The following is a 25278-nucleotide window of genomic DNA, read 5'->3' as shown; positions in this document are numbered from 1 at the left end:
ACCTGTGCAGCACTTATTCACCTTTGAGAATCATTCCAAACCACTGTGATTATCGCTAATGAGCAGTAATGCAGCTTTACTTGAACAAAGCATAGACAGCATAGTGGTAACAAATGGCCAAATGACAAAACATAGAACAACTTCCATGCTCATTATTTATTACAGTGCCATCACCATTGTGGCAGGACTCACCTGCTGGAAAGCCATATTATACTGGCCCTGACGCACTAGTAGAGTAATCTGCTGCAGCACAAGATGTGGGTCAGCAACAGGCACTGGTGTGTTCATTTTAGAGCGAGCTCCTATTCCTTCAGATGCAGCTGCGGCTACTGTTTCTTTCAGTGCGCCATGCATCTCTTCCCTCAGATTGTTCACAAGCATCTCCTGTTGCCTGCAGGCCCAGGATTGAAAAATGGTTTCCATGGCAGTCCTATTTAATTTCAATCAATAACATCTGCTGGGCCCTCATGCATAGGTAGTGAAACTCACCCAGCCAATGCTTGTAGAAGTCCTGCCTTCAGGTTATGCAATGAATTTGTCACAGCCTCATCAAGAGAAGCATGAAAATCTGGAGGCATCAGTGCAGCTTTGTGGTCACGTAAAAAGATCTGTAGACTGCGGTCCACGTTTGACTCAACATTCTTCATGGCTTCGGCAGCACGAGCTTCACCATGTTTATCAATATGCTGCTGGGCTTGATGGAGAACTGTAGAAGAAAAACAGGATCGTCAGCTCTCAATTGAAGAAACACTACAACTGGTTGAAAGGGGTAATAGGAATGCAAGTACAGGCTCCTTATATTTATTATCACATTTAAAGGGCCCCCTCACCATGCCCCACTGCAAATTGCATGTATGGCACCGTTTAGGGAGAGCTTTACCGCACGAATTTTTCAAAAGGGTCCATTACTAGAGGAGATGGCAGAAATCGAAAATTTGTGTTTCCGTGCTGCCAAATGGCAGGCTTCAATGCTAACATAGAAACTATCATGCTCTGAATCGATGATTGTTCGTAAGCAACATTTCTTCCCTAAGTTCTCCCATACCACAGCTGAGGCACGCTGCCCGTCTACGTCCCAAGCCCCACCGTCTCCTTTCTTTGTTTTTCATTTTTCGTAGCATGACGCGCTCCGAGTGATAATACAATGAAACCTTGTTACTACGAACACCACATTAACAAACTTTTCAGAAATCCCCTGCTGACTTCTTATGGTTTCAATGTAAAAGTATTTCACTACTACGAACTTCAGAATACCAAACTTTTAAGAATAACGACAGTTATTCAGTTTCCGTCTCATGTAACCATGCCTCAGTATTACTAACTAATATTCAGAAATCTGGGGATTCTTAACTTTCTGTGTATCCTTCACGGCAATTAAAACAGTAGGCTAGCGGACGACAAGGCGCAGAAAGCGAACGCCATGGTGCATGGGTTTGAAAAACCAGAGACAAAAAAAAAGCAGGAGATAATTTCTTTTAAATCTATTGTGGAGGCGATGATGCATTGGGTTTTGCGAGCGCATGCTCCACACAGAGAAGTGTTGCCTAGCAATGGAGGCGCATCTCTTCCTTCTTTCGGCCTTCTTTCTGCGCATGCCTCTTTCTTTTACGCTTCTTTCTGCGACCATACTAGCTACGTGCGTGGAGAAACGTAACCTCTGTATTCGTGGGGACACCACACAGTCGCATTTTGCACTCTTTCCGGACGATGCTGTTTATGCACGCTTGCGCTTTGGAATAGTTGAGGTGTCTGACTTGAGTAAGACAAGTGTCCATGGCAAGGAATGTGAAAAAATAACTGCTGGCTCTTCCCTAATCGAGAGCAGATGTAAGCATGAAATGGCTACCGGCAAAGCAGTTTGGTCGGAGACAATACGAGCCACAATCTTAAAATGGGCATACTGCTCTTAGTGCTCTGAACCTCATTGTAAGTGTCGTCTTGTCTCGGCGAAACAACTATCCGCAGTGCGCCGCATGCTGCCAGCTTGGTCATGCAGCGTGGCGCCATCTTTGGAGGCGACGCGAAACCGCCGCCGCGGCACTGACGGACTGCTGGAGTTCATAAGAGTACGGGCAACCCTGTCTCGAGAGATGAAATGAAGTACCGTAGTTACACGATTGTAAGTCAACCCCTCCCCCCCCATATCGCGTGCGAAGGGGGGGGGGGGGTGAGGATGAGAAAGAGAGAGAGTGTACCCAAGGGCGCATACGATAACGAAAATTTATTACAGTAAAACCCCGTTATTTTGGATTTCACAGGACAGGATAAAATGTTTGAATCAACAAGGTTTCTAACAAAGTTTCTACAATACTAACTCAAAAAATGCCTAAAACATTAACATACCTTACTTCATGAAATAACTGGTTATTGTTGCGTGAGAGAAAGTTGCACGGAAAGCACAATTTTTCGAAGTTCTTGTAGGTGGTGCAGTCCAGGCAGACTGTCGGGAGAAACGACACAGGTGTCCTCCAAAACTTTAAGGGCGTCACCGGCCTCTTTAGCAGTGCGGCGCGGCACTTCACACGCATCCATGACGGCTGCATTTTCGCTATCAGAGACGGGCTCTTCGTCGCCTAGTATATCCAGTATTTCGTCATCGCTGAGGTGACCGGCAACGTCACTATCCATGTGGATGTATTTGTCCAGCGGGGACGTCCAGAGGCAGAAGTCTGTTGAAGCGGCTGTCATCTTCCTCGGCGTTTTGGTTAACATCCGCATCCCCGGCTTCCAAAGAATCACCATCATGGACAAAGCCATTGTGTCGGAAGCAGTTCGCAATTGCTGCGGGCGGCGTGTTTCTCCACACATGCGCCACAATGCGCACTGCACTGAGCAGAATTACATCATATTTTCTCTTTGCCTCCATACAGAGCAACATGCACTCAAGCACTTGTCTTCTGTATCGGCCTTTCACATACTGAATAATTCCCTGATCCAGAGGCTGCAGGGAAGCGGTTGTGTTAGGCAGCAAAAAAAGCAGCTGTATGTTTGTCAGCCCCGACACATTATTGTGTGCACTACAGTTATCTAGAACAATTAGCGCTTGGCATGATTTTGCACAAAAGCGGTGGTCCAGTTCGCGGAGCCAGGCCTGAAACATCGCTGAGGTCATTCACGCCTTTCGATTCGAGTGATAGTCTACGGGAAGTTTCTTTATGTTTTTGAAGCATCTCGGCTTGTCTGCTTTGCTGATTATCAATAGCGGTAGCCGCTCCGTGCCAGTCTTGTTGGCAGCCAACAAAACTGTTACTTTGTCCTTGCTTCGTTTACCGCCAACGCAAGGGTCCCCCTTAAATGGGATGGTTTTATCCGGCAGGGCTTTGTAGAAGAGGGCCGTCTCATCTGCATTAAAAATGTCGCAGGCATCATAATCGGCTAGGCGTGCAGGTAATCTTCGAGAACACCTTCATTCACAGCCCCTTTCTCGCAGCACACGCTTCGGAGGACCAGGCTGTGTCTTTTCTTGAATCGGTCGATCCGATCCAGCCTTCTGATGCCTTAAAGGCTTCGATGCTGAGCTTCAGCACATACTTTTCGGCCTGCGCACAGATAAGGGGGCCACTCAAGAACAGCTGTGCGTCGTGCGAATCAGCAATCCATTTTAACAACGCTTCTTCAAGTTTTGGGTGCGCTGCCATTCACAGTCTCTTCCTGTGTTCAGGGAACTTATCACCTGTCGTACGCCTGAAGAATCTCAGCTTAATTTTTCACATACATGCTAAGCATGTTTCTCTTCACGTTGAATTTATTCATTATGACCTCCCGAGGCACCCCTGCCTTCACGGCTTTCAATATTTCTACTTTCGCTGCCAAATCCTTCGCCTCGTACTTCACCCATTTCAGTGGGGCACGAGAGCACATGGTGGCGCGGCTTGCACAGCGCGGCAACGCAGCGATGGGTACACGCATGATGTCAAGAAAAAACAAAGTATAAACGGAAAAAACAAAAGTTCCGCCATCCTCGCACACGCACCTGACACAAACCGATAAACACAATAAAAACGACGAAAAAAGACTGCGCAACTCCACAAGCAAAAGACGTCGGAAATGGCGGACAGCAATACAAAGAAAAAACATGTATGTATAGATTAGGGTTGCTCGCATAGACCGATAACTACCTTGCCGATAACCATAGCGATGCAGAGGTAGTGCTAAGCGCCAAAAGCAACTGCAAAGCCAGAAGTACATCATTGCTCCCATGTTTTTTGAGACATAGGTTTGTCTATTATGTAGCAATAAAATAAACATGATGGCCTTGACGTATTTCAGGCCTTTTGGCACTCCCAGCATATGCAAGCATGGCCTTTGAGATCGGCGCACGCTAATCAGAGACACCATCGCTGGTGGTGCGATTTGAACACCCCCTAGTGCCACCCAATCCTAAATGCCTCACGTTTCTCTGAGCTCCGAAACTGTCCGAATTAACCAAAGTACGACCAAATATGTCCGAATCAACGGGAGTTTCGTGCCATAGGGTTATGTACATATTTGGCGGGACCAGACGGCGCGTCCAAATTAACCGAATTTCCAAATTAATGGGGGCCAAATTAACGAGGTTTTACTGTAGTAGCTGACATGGTCACTGGACTACTCATCTTCACTAGCGCTGCCATCGTCATCGCTGCTATGGTCCCACAGTGCGTCGTCGTCCAGCGAAATTGCACATTTGGCAAACGACTAATGCACCCAACCACACACAGTCGACAGGGAGGCTCTTCTTATAGGTCCGGTTGGCGTAAGTTCGCGGTCTTTTGCCGCCAGCCACTCGTACTCACGGTGGAGTAGGTCCTTAAAAGGCAAAGATCCGGGCTTGTTTCATGACCATGTCGCACTTCACTGGCAGGGACCTACAGCTGGCAGCTTGGCCCACAGCTCCGGAAAGCGTCCAGACTTTGGCATGTGGGAAATTCCTAACTTGCCGTTAAAGGTGAAAATTTCGCTTCACTGCAGTCTCCACTCTCGCACCACCCGTTCAGAAACATCGAACTTGTGGCCTACTGCGCAGTGATTCGTTTCTTCGGCGTAAAGGATGGCAGACCTCTCCGCTGTGAACGAGTGCCAAATGATTAGTGGGCCTGGAGCACTCATGATGACTGAGGAAGCATGGAAGTAGCACGTAGCCGACAGTCAAGTCGAACGCATCAAACCAATGCCTTTGGTCAAACTAAGAGCATAGAGAAAGGGAAAGAGGAACACGTGAGCGGTGTCTTCCATGAACTACCGATCCTCCTCGCAAGCTCCGCCGCGAATGGAATAACGGTGCTTCCATCAACTATCGACACACCCCCATGAGTGTTGTGTGCACTGTAAAACTCTAAAAAATGTTGAAAAACCCTTCCGCAAAGCGAACAAACACGCGGGATAACGAAAAGCTACGGGTAGGGCCATAGAGCAAACATAAAACTGTAAGAACTTTGTAGCTCCCGTTGGTCTCGATTTTTTGGCGGTGCCATGTTTTTCGTTCGATTGCAAATCGACCCCCCCCCCCCCCCCCCACACACACACACTTCGGATTTTCAAATTCTAAATGTTAGGTCGACTTGCAATCGTGTAAATATGGTATATGGTGCTATGTATCTGCCTTTTGAACATCGCTATTGGAAATGATAAATAAAATTTCAGCATACTAGAAGTTACAGCTTGAGTAATGCCATAAAAACCTGTGTATAATACGAACCCACGTATAGTACAAAGTGAAATTTTTCAGACGCAAAATGGGAAAAAAAACGTTTTATCCGCATATAATACGAGTTAGGAACACTCTAGGAAAACATTTATTTAAGTTGCACTCCGCACCTCAATTGCTGCCTTCCTCAGCTGCGCTCTCTCCAGATAGTTCCTTGTCAGACATATCTTCCCAGAGGTACTCATCCTCTGTGCCACCGAGTGTGTTCAAGATGCCGCACTTCTTGAATGCGCGACGCACAAGGTCTTTTGGTATGCTGGCCCACGAGTCCACAATTTACTTGCATAGCGCAGCTAGCGAAGCCCGCTTCAGCCGCCCGGTCGGCGTCACTGCAGGCTCACCTGAGCGCATCCAATCTGCGTAACACTGCTTGACAGCATCCTTGAACGGCTTGTTCACGCAAACCTCTAAAGGCTGCAGCTGAGACATCATCCCACCCGGGATGACGACGAGTTCAGTGCTGGATTCACGCAACAGCCTCTTCACTGAGTCGGCCAAATGGCAACGAAATGTGTCCAGCATGAGGATGGATGGGAACGACAACAGTTCGCCGGGCCGCCTACACCAGACGGACTTTATCCAGTCAAGCACAAGATTCTTGTTCATCCAGCCTTTCTCATGGCATCTCACAACCACGTTTTTTGGCAGCTCCTCATCTTTAGGCACTGTCTTCGACTTGAAGACGACATCCGTCTGCCGTTCACAACAACATGATGGTAACTCGCGTTTTCACGTTACTAGTGGACCGGACATAAATTTGTTTAGAGCCCTTTTCGTGCACGGTGAGGGGCGATGGCACGTCCAGATAAACCGGCGTTTGGTCAGCATTGCCGATTTGCCCTAGCTGGAAGTCCTTGGACTTGCGCAGCGAAATAATGTAGCGCTGGAAAGCCACAAGCAGCTCTTCGAACGATTCGGGCAGCTTTTGCGAAATCGAAGTTCGGCACATGTAGCGAAAAATCTTGTGCTTGCTCGCTTTGAAGGCGGAGCTCAGTAGCCGTTTTTCTCTTGCAAGCTCCTTAGCTTTTGCCTGCATAAGCTCCACACTCACAGCTAAATGTGCGGCTCGCTGTTGGCGTACGAGCTCCGTCAGGGCAAGTTCGATTTCCTGGAATGTCCCACTCTTCCGGCTGCAAAAGCTAGTTCGCGTTTTGCTGCACGCGAAGAGGGCTTCCTTCTGTCTATGCCATCCGTGAATGCTTGCCTCGATGACGCCAAGCTGACTCCCCGCTGACTGTTGCTGATGTCCTGTGCGGCTAAAATAACCTTTTTCTTGAAAGCAGCCGAGTACTGTTTTCGTGGTCCGGACATCTTGGTCCTTCAATGCAGAATTAGAAAGATGCACTTCGCGAAGCGTGGCTTGCACATGTACTGCCGAGGTGCGCATCCAACAATAAAGAAACAATGCTGTAGTCACGCAGCAATAACGAAACCAAGTGTAGCAACGCAGCAATAAGGAAGCCAAACAGTAGGCATGCAGCAATACAAAACCAGAACTTCTAGCCCAAATTTCTGCCTGAAATTTTTTTTCGGATCCGCATATAGTTGATTCAGTCGAAACCTCAGCAGTCATGGAGGCATTACGGAATCAGGGTGTAGATGAGCCATATGTAAAAATACTGGAAGATATCTATAGCGGCTCCACAGCCACTGTAGTCCTCCACAAAGAAAGTAACAAAATCCCTATAAAGAAAGGCGTCAGACAGGGAGATACGATATCTCCAATGCTATTCACAGCATGTTTACAGGAGGTATTCAGAGGCCTGGAGTGGGAAGAATTGGGGATAAAAGTTGATGGAGAATACCTTAGCAACTTGCGATTCGCTGATGATATTGCCTTGCTTAGTAACTCAGGAGACCAATTGCAATGCATGCTCACTGACCTGGAGAGGCAAAGCAGAAGGGTGGGTCTGAAAATTAATTTGCAGAAAACTAAAGTATTGTTTAACAGTCTCGGAAGAGAACAGCAGTTTACGATAGGTAGCGAAGCACTGGAAGTGGTAAGGGAATACATCTACTTAGGGCAGGTAGTGACCACGGATCCGGATCATGAGACTGAAATAACCAGAAGAATAAGAATGGGCTGGGGTGCGTTTGGCAGGCATTCTCAAATCATGAACAGCAGGTTGCCACTATCCCTCAAAAGGAAAGTGTATAACAGCTGTGTGTTACCAATACTCACATATGGGGCAGAAACCTGGAGGCTTACGAAAAGGGTTCTACTGAAATTGAGGACGACGCAACGAGCTATGGAAAGAAGAATGATGGGTGTAACGTTAAGGGATAAGAAAAGAGCAGATTGGGTGAGGCAACAAACGCGGGTAAACGACATCTTAGTTGAAATCAAGAAAAAGAAATGGGCATGGGCAGGACATGTAATGAGGAGGGAAGATAACCGATGGTCATTAAGGGTTACGGACTGGATTCCAAGGGAAGGGAAGCGTAGCAGGGGGCGGCAGAAAGTTAGGTGGGCGGATGAAATTAAGACGTTTGCAGGGACAACATGGCCACAATTAGTACATGACCGGGGTAGTTGGAGAAGTATGGGAGAGGCCTTTGCCCTGCAGTGGGCGTAACTAGGCTGATGATGATGATGATGATAGTACGAAGCGAAAATTTGGGATGCTAATAATAGGGGGAAAAACCTCATATTATATGCGGGTTTTTACAGTATTGTCAATAAACATTAGGAAGAAATTGGAAGCAATATTTTTGCAACTTGTGTGGGCAGTAACTAGCGCAAGTGAAGCGGTCCTGTACAAAAGGTTGGGGGCCAGAGACTTCATTTTCTGAATTTTGACTGTTTGCTCAAATGAACTCGTTTTGTTCTCACAATGACGCCCAGACGTTCTCGTTTTGTTCTCGCTCTGTTCTCGTCTTGGGTGCCCGTATAACGGCTCTGGCTTTTGGCTCAAGGCCTCTTGAAGGCCGCCAACAACAGGAGCTAAAAGCATTTCATGCTCAACAAACAAGAAACATTGCACTTTGGAGGCGACATGGAGCTTCCTTTTTGTCAGCGGTTTTCTCAGCGTCAATGTCTGTTTTGTACACGTCACTCTTATTATACGTTGCTTCATTGGTGCTTGGCAGCGGAATCTATAGAAAATAGCAACAGCGCAGGCCAAGAGCCAACAGGGTTTTCGTGGATAGCTCAAACGGTGACAACTTATGAACTGATGGGTTGATGGGCAGAGCACGTGCTGGTGGGCGAGTTGGTTATACACGTTTACAATGAAGGCGCCAAATAAAACGACGGACGAAGGAAGACGATATGGTTCCATTTTGGGACTTTCACTATAATAATTTTCGGCGGTCCCATTAGATTCGCTATATCAAGATTTGAGTACATGTACTGAGCATTCTGCATTGAAAAATTTACTGAGGTCACATGCCATAATCGGTGATGCTCCAAGCAGTGCATCCTACGTAGAGGCATTTGTGCGTGTAACATAGGTCCTCTGGCTGGACACAGGGTTTCCTCAAGAAAAAAGGTACACTGCTTCTGTTTGAAATTTCAGAGGTTTTTGCACCGTGCAGCCATTTCATACTTTGCACACACAATCACCACCGCATGAGCTACGCACCATGCTTGTCTGAAATACCCAAACTTTGTCAGGGTTCCTAAGTTATGCTACGAGCACTAAGAAGCTGTTGCATGCCACCACTGAAACCATTGCAAACAGTGCTGGTAGTCACAGCCTTTTCCACGCTTGCTGCAGCCTCCAGCATTTCACAAACTGCAATTCAAACTACAGAAGGTATAGCCTACATTAGGTGATGCATGTTTATGAAGACAAGAGCAAACTACCATCTTATGCAAGTTATTTCACAGATGGAACTTCAAGTAACAAGTTAAAGCTTCATTACCACTATCCATCCACCAGTGAAATCAGCATCATTACCGGTTCATTAGTGTATAACGATGTGATGTGCCTAAACAACAAAACAAAAGATATCTTGCAATAACATGGTGTAGAAGCCTGCTATGGGCACACTGCTTCTTACCACAATAAAAAAAATATGTGCAGCTTGACAACTACAATCATTCATGGTTATGCATCTTGAAGGCTATGTAGCGTGTCTCAACTAACAGGACTGAGAAAAAAAAAGTAAGAAAAAAAAAAGAAAAGAAAAAGCGAAACCTTCTGTATGAATGAAACTACGTTGTTAGTAATCTCACAGAGAAGCCTGCAGTATCTTTTCTTCTTACAATGATTACAACCGCCACTCTAAATTTGCCTGTAAGAACAGAGCAATTGTAATAGAGAACTGGAATTGTTAGAAGTGGGCTTAACAGTACCTTGTTAGCACAGCCTACCATGTTGATACATCAGGCTCATGCTTGTAGAACACTGTAGTTACATATGCAATGTGCAGAAATACAGACAGGCACACTTCTAAACTGGACCTCATTTCAATACTGTTTAAAATAGGACACATGCACGCAAGGTTAGAGGGAGGCATCATGTGATGGCACCCAATCCAACACTCATTGCCAAACGTGTACACACGACAAGGAGAAAAATATTAAAGCAAATACATTACAAATGGTGCTTTACAGTTTTACATTAAGCCAAAAAAGCTGAGATTAGTGAGATTTACAATACTTACACTCACGGGTGCCCTTCTGAAAGGTCTCGTTGAGCTGAAGGAACAGGTTTTGACAGATGCGGTCAAGTGATGGCATAAGGGTGTTTTGCATAATCTCTCGACATGTCCCTTGCACGTGTGACTGTACTGAAGCACTGATGGCTTGAGCTACTGTATCAGCCATCACCTAAAGAACAGCAAAAAATGTTTAGAGGGGGCTTGGCATTGAATGAACGGCAGAAAACATGCACAACTTATCAAAGCGACTTAAAGGGAGCAAGTAATATGTGCCCACTTAATAAGTAATTCCGGTTTAAATATAGTTAAATATAGATGAATCCCCCGCCCTGTTGCCATGGGACCTAATGTATTGGCTGACCTTTCAGCCATACTCCTAATTCATGCCAAATGGTTGGCGTGTCGTATTTACTTTACGTTTTTCAGCATATACAAGCATGGAATCGGCAAAATGTTGTGCACGCATACCATATACAATTGAACACCTCTATAACGAAATGACATGTATAACGAAGCAAGAATTATTTCCTAGTTATATTGCGACCTGTGCGGCACGAGCTTTATAACGAATGATTCTGGAGGCACCAATCACTTCGTTATAATGACGTTCGACTGTATAGCGAAATTGCGGTGCATCGACCTTTCCCAGACTGCAATAACGACTAGTAGTGACATTACAAAAGAGAGATAGAGAGTCGCCATTATGTTTTTCCTTCCCATAGCTTCTAGCGCTTCCATGTCGTTGTCATGGATGACGACGTGGACGACGCACGTTCCGTATCTGATGCAGCTAGTGCATTGACCGTCATGAGGGCGTTCGCAGAGAAGTGGGCCCTGATGGAGAAACTGATTCGCGGCCTTGCTGAGTCTTTGGATGCCGTCGTCACTGCAAGGCCGCCACGACGGCAAGTGAAAATCTGTTTTTTTTTTTTTTTGCTACCTGTTCACAAATAAAACTTTGCGTGTGTGTCTGAGTGAGAATAACCACATTTTTCGGGGGGACAGTATGTCTATACCCGCTCATTGGCCATTCTCGGTTAATTAGTATATCACTTAGCGTGTACCTGATCCACGTTCCCCGCCAACTACATATTAACGAGGTTTTACTGTATTATGGCACTGCTGGACCACAATTGCCATTACATCCAGCATGACAATCTAATTAACAAATGCAGTCAGATTAAAGGGACAATTTACCAATTTTTAAGGATGTTACTATTGTGGTGCAATCAAAAGCCTATCACAGGTCTTGTCCATACCCACAGCCGTTTCTTCAGAAATGTGTCAAAAAATGTTTCAATTGGTAAGCGAATTGTTTAAAAATTATGTACATGTATTAATGTCAGGAACTTTTATAACTGAGAGCAATAGCTTGTCGCGAGAATTGAATTCGAAATGAGAGCAGATTTGGAAGAAATAAAGCCTGTTCCTTTTAACTATGCGATAAAAGACATCAGGAACACCTTAGACTTCTGTCAACCAATTAGTACATGACCGGGGTTGTTGGAGAAGTATGGGAGAGGCCTTTGCCCTGCAGTGGGCGTAACCAGGCTGATGATGATGATGATGAAAAGACATTAAAAAATGCCTGGTAATTGTAACACGTTCAAATACTTATATTGATATGTAATTTGATGTCGGGTGATTATTTTTTGTTGGGCATTTAAATGCATCCCAGCTAGCAAAGAAATAACTGATAAAAAAAAACTAGTTGGTGGAAGCCAACGTGCACAATTATTTATGTGATAGCATGTGGAACAACCTATCTATGTACAATATTTCACCAAATTTGAGTGAAGTACTCATTCTTCTGAACCTTGTCATCCAAAATTATAGTCCTTATTTAGGGACATAACTACATCTGCTTCTAAAATTTTCAGACATAACTTTTCCATTGGTATCATAATATCCAGACATATTGCAGACAGTTTACAGGCATGCAGGCCTATCAGCAGTAGATGCATACCGGCATCTCTCACTCACATCTACTTTGTGTAGCTAGCTATCTAGCCCAACGCCAGGCTGAGCCAGGCCAAAGTTTTCCCTGACACCAGCAGCACATACAGTAGAACCTCGTTGATACAATCCCATTTTATAGGATTTCCCGGTGCCAAGGTTTGCAATCGAGAACGAGAAAAATGGCCCAACATGGCTACCCATATTTTTACCAGTTCATACGTTCCCCGAAAACACAATCTTTCAGCACCAATGTTCAGTACATCGCCAAACTGTGATCACATGATATGTTTTTCCAGCCGCTAAATCTTGTAAATAAGAAACGGCGTGAGGCGCACATGATGCCGCCGAAAACAGTAACTGGGAACCGCAGCAGCTCCCCACGATTCTCTCACCCGCCCTACTCACTTCAATATGCTGGCACACACTCAGTTTGCTGTTCAGGTATAAACAAATCTCCTCCCAAGTCACTGCACGCTGCATTCACAGCTATTGCCGCCAACCTCATTGCAATAAACATTTTCACCTATCTGCTTCAAAGAATGTGGGGCACAGTGCCGTTGGAAGTTAGTTCATTCGGGTTTAATGGCGCAAGAACGACTAAGGAGGTCCTGCTGTGCCAGCCACAAGATATCAAGAAATCAAATGTTAAGGCAGTGAAAGATGCATAAATTTATAGTCTGTGAAAAAAAAAAAAAAAATGGTTTCGTCTAAAAAGTTTAACAAGTCAGTGAAAGGCACTAGCCGATCATCTCCCAATATTGAGGCCGGCTGTAAAGGCATGTGTAAGTTACAGAGATTTTATAAAAGCTTCAGTCTTTGTGTTTCAATACGTGGACATGTCATAATAATGAGCATTACTGTAAGTGGTTGATGGAACTTCTGACAGGTTAGCGAGTTTTCTTTTCGAAGTAGAAAATTGTATGTCAGGTGTGTATTTTCAACTTGAAGTCGACAGAGGATCACCTCATAGAAGCATAGCTGGTGACTGCATGACGTAAAGCGCAGCATCATCCACTGTTGGGCCTGAATGGCCCGTACTTTCCTTGTCATCCTCATCACTATCATTAAGCGACACTACAACAATAACAGAGGCAACGATGGCGAAAAGTCGAACCCCATACCCCACATATTTTCGTGGTTGCAGCAGCACTGCTGAGCAACTTCTCCTTCGCATTCTAAATGCCACACACCGTAGTCAACGGTAGATCCCTCTTGCGTGCCAGCGCACAGACTTCTTTGTGCCACGTTCGACAGCACGATTGATGGCCAAATTCTCTTCTATGCTGAGGACCTGGTTTCTGTCCTAGCTTGCACAACACCACAACATGGGCCACAACGTTCTCAGACTCTGGCACGGCGCCGAAATTATGTTGATCTTGATGTGGCTTCTCCCTTCCAAGCACCCTCTGCATTTGCGCTTGGAGGGTGTTCCGATCCCTGAGGCGCATTGTTCTGCTGGGCCGCCATACCACTATGATTTCTTAACCCTTTGAAGGTTTTTGCCGTACATGTACGGCAAAACGATATGATGCGTGCTCACCGGGAGGTGCTGCCGCCTCTTAGCACTTACAAGATGCGTTTGAAATTGGTGCTACCTTCTTGGGGAGATAAACAGAGCTGATTGCTAGCTTCAGCGCGTCGCTCAGACTGCGGCAACGCCCCTTTGGCGGTTTCGGTTTCGCCGCGTGATCGCAACGGAGGCGCGCGAAACGTCATTTTTTTCTTTGTCGGCACTCTCTTGCAGGGCGGTGGAAGCTGATTTCTACCTTGATTGGCGCTGCTCTTAGCTTGCTTATCAGCGCCGTTCGCGAGGTATTCTCGCTCTCAGTGGCAACGCACTTTCGCGGTTTCGGTTTCGCCGCATGGTCGCAACGGAGGCGCGCGAAACGTGGTTTTTCTCTTTGTCGGCACGCTCTCGCAGGGGCAGCGGAAGTTGATTTCTATTTTGATTGGCACTGCTCTTAGCTTGTTTATCACCACCGCTCACGAGGTATTCTCGCTCTTCGCGGCAACGCGCTTACGAGAGAGGGTGCCTCAGACCTCTGCCCAAGGCAGCCGCACGCAGAGATGTCATGTGTGCGCCGACACAGCTGCTCGCTCCAAGAGAATGGACACGCATTTTAGGTGTGCAGACTGCGATAAGGCGCTGTGGGTAGACCCGTGTTTCAAGGAGTACCACGCTCGGAAATACTATTGAACATTTTGCAGTTCTGAGTGATGCTGACACCAAAATACTGTTCCTAATTATTTTTTACTATTTATTCCCGACTTTATACATTTTGTACCTGTAATTTGACCACCTGGGAAAGTTTTTTTCAAAATAATTCGACCCTCAAAGGGTTAATGAAAAGTGAAAACTCTGTGTTAACCGATACGTAAGCAATAAGCTGGTATGGTTTATACGGATACAAAACGCATTATGTTCAATGGCCGCTAAGTCTGGAATTGTCACGGTGTGGCAGTATTCGATTCGGCGAAGCACCGATCAATGGCCGCCAAAAGGTTGTAGGAATAGGAACCGATGAGCAAGACGGTTATTGCCGGCCACTTGGGCAAATGGTCGAAAGAAGTCGGAGGCAGGTTTAGAGATTATTTTTTGTTGTTGTTGGCACAACTGACACCCCGATGGCTTTTTCTAGGAACCCCTTTGTATTCTCTGCCCCGCAAGTGCATTAAGAAGCTTGCTAAGGAGGCAGGGGTACGAATACTGCGAAATATCTGGCGACTCTGTGCAACCCTGTGTCTACGAATTGCTGACAGTGTATGTGTGGTGATGGTGCCGTATGGCCGGCTGCCGTCCTTTCTCCTGTGTTTGTGAACGATCAATAGAGGCCCGCCACAGACTCAAGGGTGTGCATGTGTGGTGCAATACAAGTGTGTGACCTCTAACAGCGAAGGAATCACCCGTTCCCTCGCCCCTAATTAAAAGGGGCGCGGCCAAGACCTTAGGAGGAGCCGGGACACAATTGGGTGAACTTGATTGGATCGTCACCAATATCTTCCATTCCCCAACACAGGAAACTAGGGAAACGAGAAGTTATTTAAACGCACATTTTAGACCGAGCTATGCAGTCTAGAAGCTGAGTCTACAATCTGCTGAAAAGCGTCAACGAACTAGTGCCGTCCAGTATCGCCGGGCCGCCTAGCCGTGCCTTAACTGCAGGTTACTAGTTGATGTAAGAGACGACAAACCAACGCCTGCAACAAGCTCAACATAGGTTAACCTGCTCGAGGGAAGACGTCAGACCTAGACTCCCGGGAAACCCAGCCCAGCAATCGCATCCACCACAACGAGATCGGCTTGCCAGGGTTCTTCGGGAAGGCTCTGCCGTTGACTTCATGCTTTATGGAGTTGCTGCTGCTGCTCGGCCATGCGTATGCCATTATTTGTTTTCTTTTGAACTCTGTTTAGCTGACCAGCGTTATGTGTGTTTTGTATAGTGTTCATTTCTATATTCACTGTTAACTGTTCACTGTATTTCTTTCGTCTTCATCATTGATCTAGATGAAGTGCATGTGTGTTAGTGTTCTTGTGTTTCGTTTAAATTGTGTGTCACTGTCAGTCTATAAATATATATATTTTTCTCTCTATCTCTAGCCTTTAACTCCTTCACTGTGTTCGCTGGAGTACGGAATGACCAACCGGCTTGTATACCCCGTCGACGAATTTAGGCCGACGGCAAACAGTGACAAGTTGCAACAGGGATTTAACTTTACTTTTACAGGGCCCTTCACCAGGCCTGGCCATTTTGAGCTGACAAGTGCAGAGCATACAGAGCGCGCTAATGATGTTTGCAAAAAGATTACATGCCTACGCGCCGTGGAAAGGTCTGAAATTTCAATCTGAATGTCATTTTCCCTTTCCCTAGTGGCAACCACGCTCCAAGCCAGACGGTGACATAGTCATGTCCCTGCGCCTACGTAGTCGTGTCCGCAGTGTGACGTCGCTCGTGGTAACACGAGACTTATTCAAGGCAACATCTGTTTTTGTGTGATCTGTTGCTTGAATTGACGTATTGAAGTTTAGAGAAATAATAAAATGCACCAACGGAATGTCTGCGCATTTTTTGTTTTACTTCGGACCGAAGCAAGAGAGATGTACTTCCACTTCGTCTACTTGTTACCACGGTCATGCAGTCACGTGGGCAGGTACCGAAACTATGCCATTTTCTACCGTGTTCCAGCGCGTGACCATGCTCGGCGATCTGCTTGTTCTGCCTCAGTATTCGTGTAGCACTGAATTATACCGCTAGTCATGTTTCCTTGTGCACAGCGCGCAAAATGAGACATTACAACAGCTCGCACGCCACGCCGTCAACAGAAGTGCGCAGCGCCGAACATAAAAAAAAAAAGAAAAAAAAAAGAAGAGAAGAGAGAGAGAGAGAGAAAAGGAAAGAGAAAAAAAAGAAAGAAATGTAGGTGGGGCTTGCGACATATGCATCACCCGATCCTTGAGGCCCTGTATGGGAGTATGCAGGAAAGGAATTTCACTTGCGGAGGATAGACGGGGCGAGTGGAGAGTGTCTCGCTATGCAGTGGGTTCGCGGCATGGGTTCGCGGCACTGAAATATTTCTATCTCGGCTATAGACCCTTTCAGGGTCGATTTTTTTTCATATGCGACCGCCCAGAGTCGATCTTTTTTTTTTTTTTATTGCAGATTACAAATCTTCTTAGGGACCTATTTCTAAAAATCTACCGTAATTTTTTTAGCGTGACCGTAAAGTGAGAAAAAAAATATTTTGTCTTGGTATATATGTACTGTTCATTCATGAACAACAACAATAAAGAAAAGCAAATAGACTTATGCAAATTAAAAATTTGATGCATTTCTATACACATAGTTCAATGCTTAGAAAATGTGCACATGATAATACTTTTCATGTGTCAAATGTTCCTGCTCCTACACTAATATTTACATCAATAGCGTGTGGTTTTGTGCCCGTCAAAAAAGCAAAACGTGTGACAAGCTTCAGCTAATCTTCATCTTATCGCCAACCAGAGGCGATTAGTTTTCGCAAGTCTCAAAAAAAAAAAAAAGAAAGAAAAGAAAGAAAAGAAAGAAAGAAAGAAAGAAGGAAAAGCATGCGCGGTGGCATCCTTCCTAGCGCACCCCTAAACAAGCTAGAAACAGGCGGTCGCCCTTTGAGTGATTAAAAACGAGATAGCCATCAGTTTTGCGAGCGCAAGAAGCCGAAATCGCCCACGCAACAAAACCCAAACCGTCACCCGTCCACGCACCGATGCGCCAGCGGTAGTATATAGACGCGCCAAAGCAAACTAGCTCTAAAACAAACCATGCAACGAAAACAGAGACAGGGGAGCGCATGAAAAAAATTCCATGCATTCTGACATAGTGGCAGCACATGCCAGAAAAGAAAGAGTTAGGAAATTGGTGTGCTTTTTAAACATACAGACGGTGCCATAAATAAACGGCATCAACCATTTTGGACTTTTTCGCGGCACCGCATATTTATGTCAATGACCCTAAAAGGGTTAAAAAAAAGGCACAACTAATGCGTTTTTCCAATCTTTTGCCATGATTCCAGATTCAAATACTTTATTGAAAAATTTAAGCAGAGCACCTACGGATGCTTGGGACAAGTCTGCAAGTATAGAATAATGGATCAGGTCAGGACCTACTGCAGTTTTTTTGTCAACACAAAGTACCCTGTTAAGCTCCAGTAAAGTGAATGGACCGTTGCATTCTTCCTTTGGCATACAAGCAATTGGTAATTTCTCCTTTTCTGCTGACAGTTTGCATCTTAAAACATGTTTGAATAGTTCGCCGAGCTAGAGATGTAGAAATGCTTCCCAAGTATATTCGCTTGTTCTTGTAGCTTGTTTGAAATTCAGGAAGTTGCTATGTGCTGGGTATCTGCGCAAGGTTCCCCAGGCCTTAGTTTGCTGTTTTTTGCTTCGATACATTCATGTGTCCACCAAGGATTCAGCTTTTTTTAGAACAATGCCATAAGATTAAGGAATAGCCTTTTAAGCTGCAGCAATTACACCCTTAGTAAATTTTTCATTAATTTCACCAATGCTTAGGTCTGTCAAAATGAGCTCTTCCAGCCTGGCACTTTCTGCGAGCATAGACCAGTCTGCCATTTCTAATTTCGAACGGCACGGTTTACGAGACATAATGGGTAGCGTTGATATCGGGCTGATTATGGCAGGTAAATGATCACTGCCATATGAAGCCTCCAGTACTTCCCATTTAAAATCGGTAAAAACATCCGGTGAGGGTTGGTCCTCATGTCCCGCAACTTCTCCTTTACCCTGTTCAAGAGATGGCCTTTTAAACTGTCGAGCACAAACAGCGATGGCAGTCGCAGCAAGGCCCCTGGTCGCTTACCCCAGACAGTGTCGAGCCAGTCGTTCATCAGTTCTTCATTCATCCAGCCTTTTTCTTGGGTGCGGATGTGAATACAGCATTCAACCTTCAATTTGGGCAATGTTTTCCACTCTAAGAGCATGAACGGCGGTAATTTTCGCCCATCAGCTGTCACAGCAAACATAACCATGCAGTGTTGCTTTTCACAGCCGGTTGTCTTTATAGGAATGGATGAGACGCCTTTCTCGCCCACTATTGCGTTAGACTTCTGAAATCAACCAAAGATGCGCTACAGCGCAGACGCTGAGAACGAGGGGCAACGATGGGAAAAGTTGGCGCGACTGGCCCTCGCACACCTCCAATGCAGAAAATAGTCCGTGCCGTGTCGCATGCATGCATTCTCATGGCGGGAGAGAAGGGGAGATAGAGGGAGGCAAACGCTCGAGCAGTTCCCGTAATCCGTGAACAGGTTCGAGTGTTCGGGGGCTTCCGGAGAAGGGACTTCACACTCACAGCCCGTCTTGTGTATGACTGCGCTCGCCTGCGTGGCAAAAGGTGCGACCGTCCAAAGCCTCTCCGTGCTCGCGCGGCGGCTCGCGGGGGATGGGGGAGCACGAAATATGCGGGTAAATTTTTTTTGTGTGTAAAGCAGGCTAAACATTAGGGGTGCGCCAATCATGCGGGTAAATACGGTATATATAAAAAATAATGCTTACATCGAACAAAAATAGCAGCAACTCTTGATATTTCGAACGTCAAGTGGCGGAAAAGTGCCCCCAGAACTTGGCTTTCCGTCACGGTGGAGGGGAAACCTGGCAGCGCAGCTCCATTTAACCGCTCTCCCTACTGTGAACGCACTGCCTCAGATTAGCCGTCGACACCCCACTGCAAAAAATGATCCTGGCCCGCCTGCAGCGCTTGCTCAGACAGCCAATCAGAGGCTCTTGTGCATTCGTCATGCAAGATAGCAAAAGTGCGAGTTGTCTCGCAGCTTTTCTGGTTCATTGTGTGTGCGCCTTGTGGGCCTTCTCATACAGTGTTGCCATGATGAAGCGGCAGAATTTGCCTTTTGTTGTGAAGCTCGAAATCATAAATTGTGTTGAACGCGGTGAGAAGTCTGATGTCCCGTCAGCGTGCAAGATTCCGAGGAGCACTCTCAGCACGATCTTGAAGAATAAGGGGGAGATTAGGGCTACAGCGGCCAAACTCGCAAGCCGGTGCCCGTGGCGTGTGACGCGTACGCACGGCCGTGTACGAGTGGTTCATCCGAAATTGCTTCAGCCGTGCCAGCCTCCGTGTTCTCGGTGATGACTGTAAATTCTGATGAATCAACGAAGCCGTTGCCGGCGTTGCCGAATTTCGGAGCGAGCTGTCAGAATTTCCGGAAGCTGTTGACGAATCAATGGTCGACGAGTTTGGGAGTGCAGATGGCGTCGCGACCACGGGAGGGCCCAAAAACGAATACTACATTGGCAACATCGTACCGAGCACAAGTGAAAGTGGGCACAATGAGGAAAGCAACAATGGTCCTTTGCCCACATCCTTCGAAGTGATTGGTGCGCTTGCAATAGTCTGGTCCTTCTGCGCAAATGTGGAAGCTTGCAGCCTCAGCTGCTGTGACTCCTTAGACAATGTGGAGAAGTGCATGCGTCGCAGGCAGCGAAATTGCCCAAGCAGAAGAAAATGCAGGACTATTTCATGCGAAACTAAGCAAGTTTCATCAATAAAGTGATTTTATAAATGGCATGTTCTTTTATGACATCCAATTATTTAACAGGCTTATATATATCGAATTATGCTCGATATCAAACTGATAGGCATTTTTTTGTGAGTTCGATACAACTGGGTTCGACTGTATATAGAATTCTGGCTATATCAAACTATTTTCCGATCACCGCGCTGTTTGATATATTGAGGTTCGACTGTATTGAAAGATTGATTACTCTCATTAAGGGCGGTAACCGTTCAGGTTACCTGTGCTTTTTTTCGGCGCACTTAAGAAGTTTGTCCTTCACACGCTCCAAGGAGCGCAGATCTTTTGGCATCAATGACGCCGGTGTTTTTGGGTCGACCTCCATTGCCTTTTTCGAGGCGCTGGATGATCGAGAGCCAGCTGCCAAGACGTGCGTTTCGGGCCGTGGAGTTCGGTTCAACTTTGGGCCCTGAGGCATTATGGTCTGCCTCCCCCGTCTTCGAAGATGATGGAGCAGCACTGGCTGCAGCCACCAAGGGGGCGGATGGAGTTTGTGCACGAATACCGGATGTGGACCTTGTAGTCTCCTGAAACTGGTGTGGCGCTGCCCCCTGCCCCCCCCCCCCCCCCCATGTCACTGCCATAGCCCACTTGAGGTAAGTGCCCTAGCCTTTTCCTCGCTTCATAGAATGAGACCTTTCCCTTTACAGTGATTACGATTTCTTTTTCTCTTTTCCAGCAAGGGCAGCATTTGACTGACATTCTGACATTTCACATGCAAATCCCTGTAGTTATTTCATTTAAAAATCTTAACACATAGAGAGACTACCAAGACAGCATACAAGGATGACCCTGCCTTTCAAGAGTGTGCTTTCTGTGAATGTTACCAGTTGCTCCAGCTATGTGTGTACGTGCCAGTGACATCAAATGATGTTACAGGTCATTACATACAGCTGCAAGCACGTTTGTTCACCATGGCAGATACAGTAGCCGTCCAAATTTTCCGACTTCGAAAAATTCGGACTTGATGGATATTTCAGACTTCATAAATGCACTATCAGGGTTCCCATAGAGCTAATGCATTTTCGCGACTGATTTTTCAGACAACATAAAGCCATAAGTTCAATTTTCCGGACAAAATTTGCCACGACAGACCAGCGCTATGAGTCAGGGAGGACATCATTTTGAATCTTGAGCCACTTGACTAGCTTCGGATTGGACGTGAAATGGCTTGGATCGGTATAGTAATTTGACTAGCAAGTATAGGAAGCGTCCAAATCCACACGGCAACAGTGGCACCTGTTGTAAGAAATGCCAATCTTAAAGGCCATGCTTTTGAACTGTAGCCTGTGGCAGAAACGATTTTGAGAGGCGGACACCGGTCATGTGTGGCCAGTCTTGCGCACTACCTATGGACGCCAGGTGATGCTCACAATAACCATCATCATCAGTTTTGCCTCGGTGTCGTAGGTGGTGTCGTGCAAGTTTTCGTCCAGCAGTGATCCGCCGGCTTTTACTCAGTACAGTGTAACTGAAATCACTGCCTGCCATCACGAGCCACTGTACAACATATCATTGCTATTTCAGTGTGTTGCGGCTGTTCATTCTGTTCATTCAGTGCAACGCCGACATGTTTTCGACGCCATGACCCCTGCTCTTCACCTGCTTCCACCTATTACGTCGAAGAAGCGCAGAAAATATTCGACCATGACGCTGGACAAGAAGGCCACCATCGACAGGCTTATCGAGCAAGGACGGACCCAAGTCGACGTCGCAAAGGAGTTCGGTATCTCCAAACAGACCTTGTCTGATTACGTCAAAAACAAAGAAAAGATCTTGTCTACAGTCGACCAGTCGCACTGCAAAACGACAAGAAATGACCGGAAAGGACAACATCTGAAGCTTAAGCAACAACATGCTTAAAGGGACACTAAAGAGAAACAATAAATAAATTTAGACTAATGGAGCATTGTTTGAGAACCCTGCAGGCAGTCATTTAAAAAAGATTGTTTGATTATTAGATGAGAAAATGAAGGTCCAAGTATCAGTATTTGAATTTCGCGCCGAAACCCCATTGCCGGTACGTCAGCGTGACGTCAGGGATTCCAAAGAATGTTTTCGCATTTGTGCCGCTTTGGCTGAATAAAGGTTCCCGAAACTTACCATGTTTAATATTTATTCCTTTAGAACACAATGTAGTCAATCCGTACCGCGATATATAATTAGTAGGCCCTAGAAGACGCCATCAAAATCCACGACGTCACAGCCCCCAGGTGCGGGAACCCAAGTAGGCGTCGCCACCCGTATTTCGTTCTTGCGCTTCTTCTGGCTTACCAAACGTCTTATCGTTGTAAGAGTGGTGTTTTTGGTGTTGTAGAACGGTAATTTGCTGATGCAGAAGAAATCATTTTCACTTTAGTGTCCCTTTAAGCGGAAAGCCGAGATGCTCGCTTTAAAAATAGGCATTCGGGACTTCAAGTTCACCGATGGGTGGATCCGTAGGTTTAAGAAAAGACACGAAGTCTCTTTCAAAAACGTTTGCGGGGAGAGTGGTGCCGTGGATCAATCTACTGTCACGAATTACCGGCCGCGTAAGTTGAAGGCTGTGCTACAAGAGTATGCTCCTGCATACATTTTTAATTGTGACAAGACAGGCCTATTCTTCAAAATGCTGCTGGACCGTTCATTTTCCTTTACTAATGAGGCCTGCACTGGTGGAAAGCATAGAAAGGAGAGGGTAACTGTCATGGTCATCGCAAATGCAGTTGGCACCGAGAAGCTGCCCCTTCTAGTGATAGAGAAGGCTAAAAGCCCGCGTTGCTTTAAAGGGCCCCTCGTCATGTCTGGCTATTTTGACCTGACAAGCGCAGAACATACATTGCTCGATAACGATCGTGTCTGCGAAGTATTACATCGCTATGCGCCACGGAGAGTTGAAATTTCAAACCGAATGCCATTTTTCCTTCTCCTCGCAGCCGCTGCGCTCCAAGCCAGACAGTGACGTAGTCATGCCCACAGTGTGACGTCACTCGTGGTGACATGCGACTTCGAGAATTATTCAAGACAACATCTGTTATCTGTGCGATCGGTTGCTTGAATTGACAAATTGAAGTTTAGAGAAATAATAAAACACACAAACGGAATGTCTGCGTGTTTTTCGTTTTACTTCGCACCGAAGCAAGAGAGATGTACTTCTGCTTCGTCTGTTTGATCCCACGGTCGTGCGGTCACGTGCGCAGGTACCGAAACTGCCATTTTCTACAGTGTTCCAACGCATGATCATGCTCTGTGATCCGCCTGTTCTGCGTCAGTATTTGTGTAGTACTGAATTATACCGCTAGTCACGTTTCCTTGTGTACAGCACGCAAAATTGTGTGCTGCGCAAATGAGACAACAGCTTGTGCAAGATGCCGTTGGTGAAAGTGAGTAGTGCCGAAAAAAAAAGCGAGCAGAAAAAGAAAATGAAGGCGGGGCCTGTGACGTATGCGTCACGCGATCCTCGAGGTCCAGTATGGGTGAACGCAGGGAAGGAATTTCGCTTGTGAAGGCTAGACAGAGCGAGTGGAGAGAGCATCTAGCTTGACGGTGGAGCCCGCAAGCTGAAATCATGGGTTCACAGCACTGAAATATTTCTATCTGGGCTATTATTGAGCCATTTGAAAATTTGGGGGGCAGAACGCCTTCTAGAGGACACATAACTTTCTGTGTACAACCAAAATTTGCTATGGGGCCTGGTAAGGGGCCCTTTAAGGGTGCGAAGAACCTGCCTGTGTGGCACAGCAGCAATACAAAGGCCTGGATTACAGAAAGCTTGTTCAAAGATTACGTCCGCAGTTTAGCCCGGCTCTTTGAGCGCCAGAAGAGGCAAGTAGTAACATTCGTAGACAACTGCGGCGCACACGGCGCCGTAAACAACCTGCAAGCTATAAGTCTTGAATTCTTTACGCTGAATACGAGGGTGCTCAAGCCGATGGACCAACGGGTCATTAAAAACCTCAAGGTGAACTACCGGGCCCGTTTACCTTAATGCACACTCATGTGCTTTGACAACGGGAAGACGTACTGTTAACCTGTTCTCGGCACTTGGCATGCTAGCGGATGCCTGCATGCCAAGTATTGTGCGAAAGACGATATATGAAAACACACAAAAAGAGGCTCTTTGTTTCCAGGTTTGTTTACGAATTCTGCATGTTTCAATAAACTGCATAAAATGTTAACAAGATAAATACCGAAGCCAAATGGTTCGGGTGGCCTCCTGCAACACTGATCATCGCTATCGACAATTGCAAATTGTTTTAGGCATGTTGGATTTTGCAACTCTGAAGAGCCCGTGACCGAAGAGGCAAACGGCACCACTGAAGACATCGACACCGGCGAGCAGCTGATTGCCGAATTGCGCAGCAGTGGAATGGACCGCTGAAGACATCGACACTGGCGAGCAGCTGATTGCCGACTTGCACAGCAGTGGGATGGACCTTCCCGCTGCTGTTACTTTTCGAGAGTTTCCTGTGATCGACAACATAGAGCTGTGCGCTGTGGGGATGCGCGACTCTCGCGCGTCCCCTGATATGTTTATCCCGCATGGCGCGTCTCCTGTAATCCGGCTTCGCCGTGTGGCCTGCGTGATGCCCGCGGCGGTCGATGTGGTTGGGGCGCAGTGCGAGAGATGGCGTGAGTGTTGCGCTGCTAACGCCGCCTCAAGGCAGGGTTACTTGGGGGCGCAGGGGAGAACAGGCTGTCTCTTTCCCGGGAGATCGGCAAACAGCGTGGACGTCCCGTGCGCCGACCCATGCTTCTGCGAGACCGCTTTGCGTGGCTGCCTTCGAACGCGCCACGGTTCGCGTGACAGTACACGCGAACAACCAGGCGTTGGGATCCAGCATGGGGCGAACATATTCGCTCGCTATTCGGTCGCGGTGAGTCGGACATCTAGATTTGTCGCGCGCCCATCGGCATGTTTTGTGGATAGCAACTCGGCTAGCAGGCATTGATCTATGAAA

At 46.5% G+C, this 25278-nt stretch overlaps 1 protein-coding gene across 7 annotated transcripts in view; it reads right to left on the bottom strand.

Annotated features, from left to right (window-relative positions):
- The window catches only part of Ge-1 (Enhancer of mRNA-decapping protein 4 homolog Ge-1), a 233969-nt gene that overhangs the window by 10858 nt on the left and 197833 nt on the right, over positions 1–25278 (bottom strand). For 6 of the 7 annotated variants that reach the window (XM_075701139.1, XM_075701106.1, XM_075701122.1 and 3 more), the window contains 3 exons: positions 10298–10463; positions 490–706; positions 193–391 (listed from right to left, as the gene is read on the bottom strand). In XM_075701139.1, the coding sequence (XP_075557254.1) occupies positions 193–391; positions 490–706; positions 10298–10463 (582 nt within the window). The remainder of the gene's footprint in view (positions 1–192; positions 392–489; positions 707–10297; positions 10464–25278) is intronic. The other variant, XM_075701157.1, reaches the window with a different exon arrangement.

The sequence above is a fragment of the Dermacentor variabilis genome, chromosome 1, assembly GCF_050947875.1.
Source record: "Dermacentor variabilis isolate Ectoservices chromosome 1, ASM5094787v1, whole genome shotgun sequence".
Lineage (NCBI taxonomy): Eukaryota > Metazoa > Arthropoda > Arachnida > Ixodida > Ixodidae > Dermacentor > Dermacentor variabilis.
This window is presented reverse-complemented; position numbering and strand designations above follow the sequence as displayed.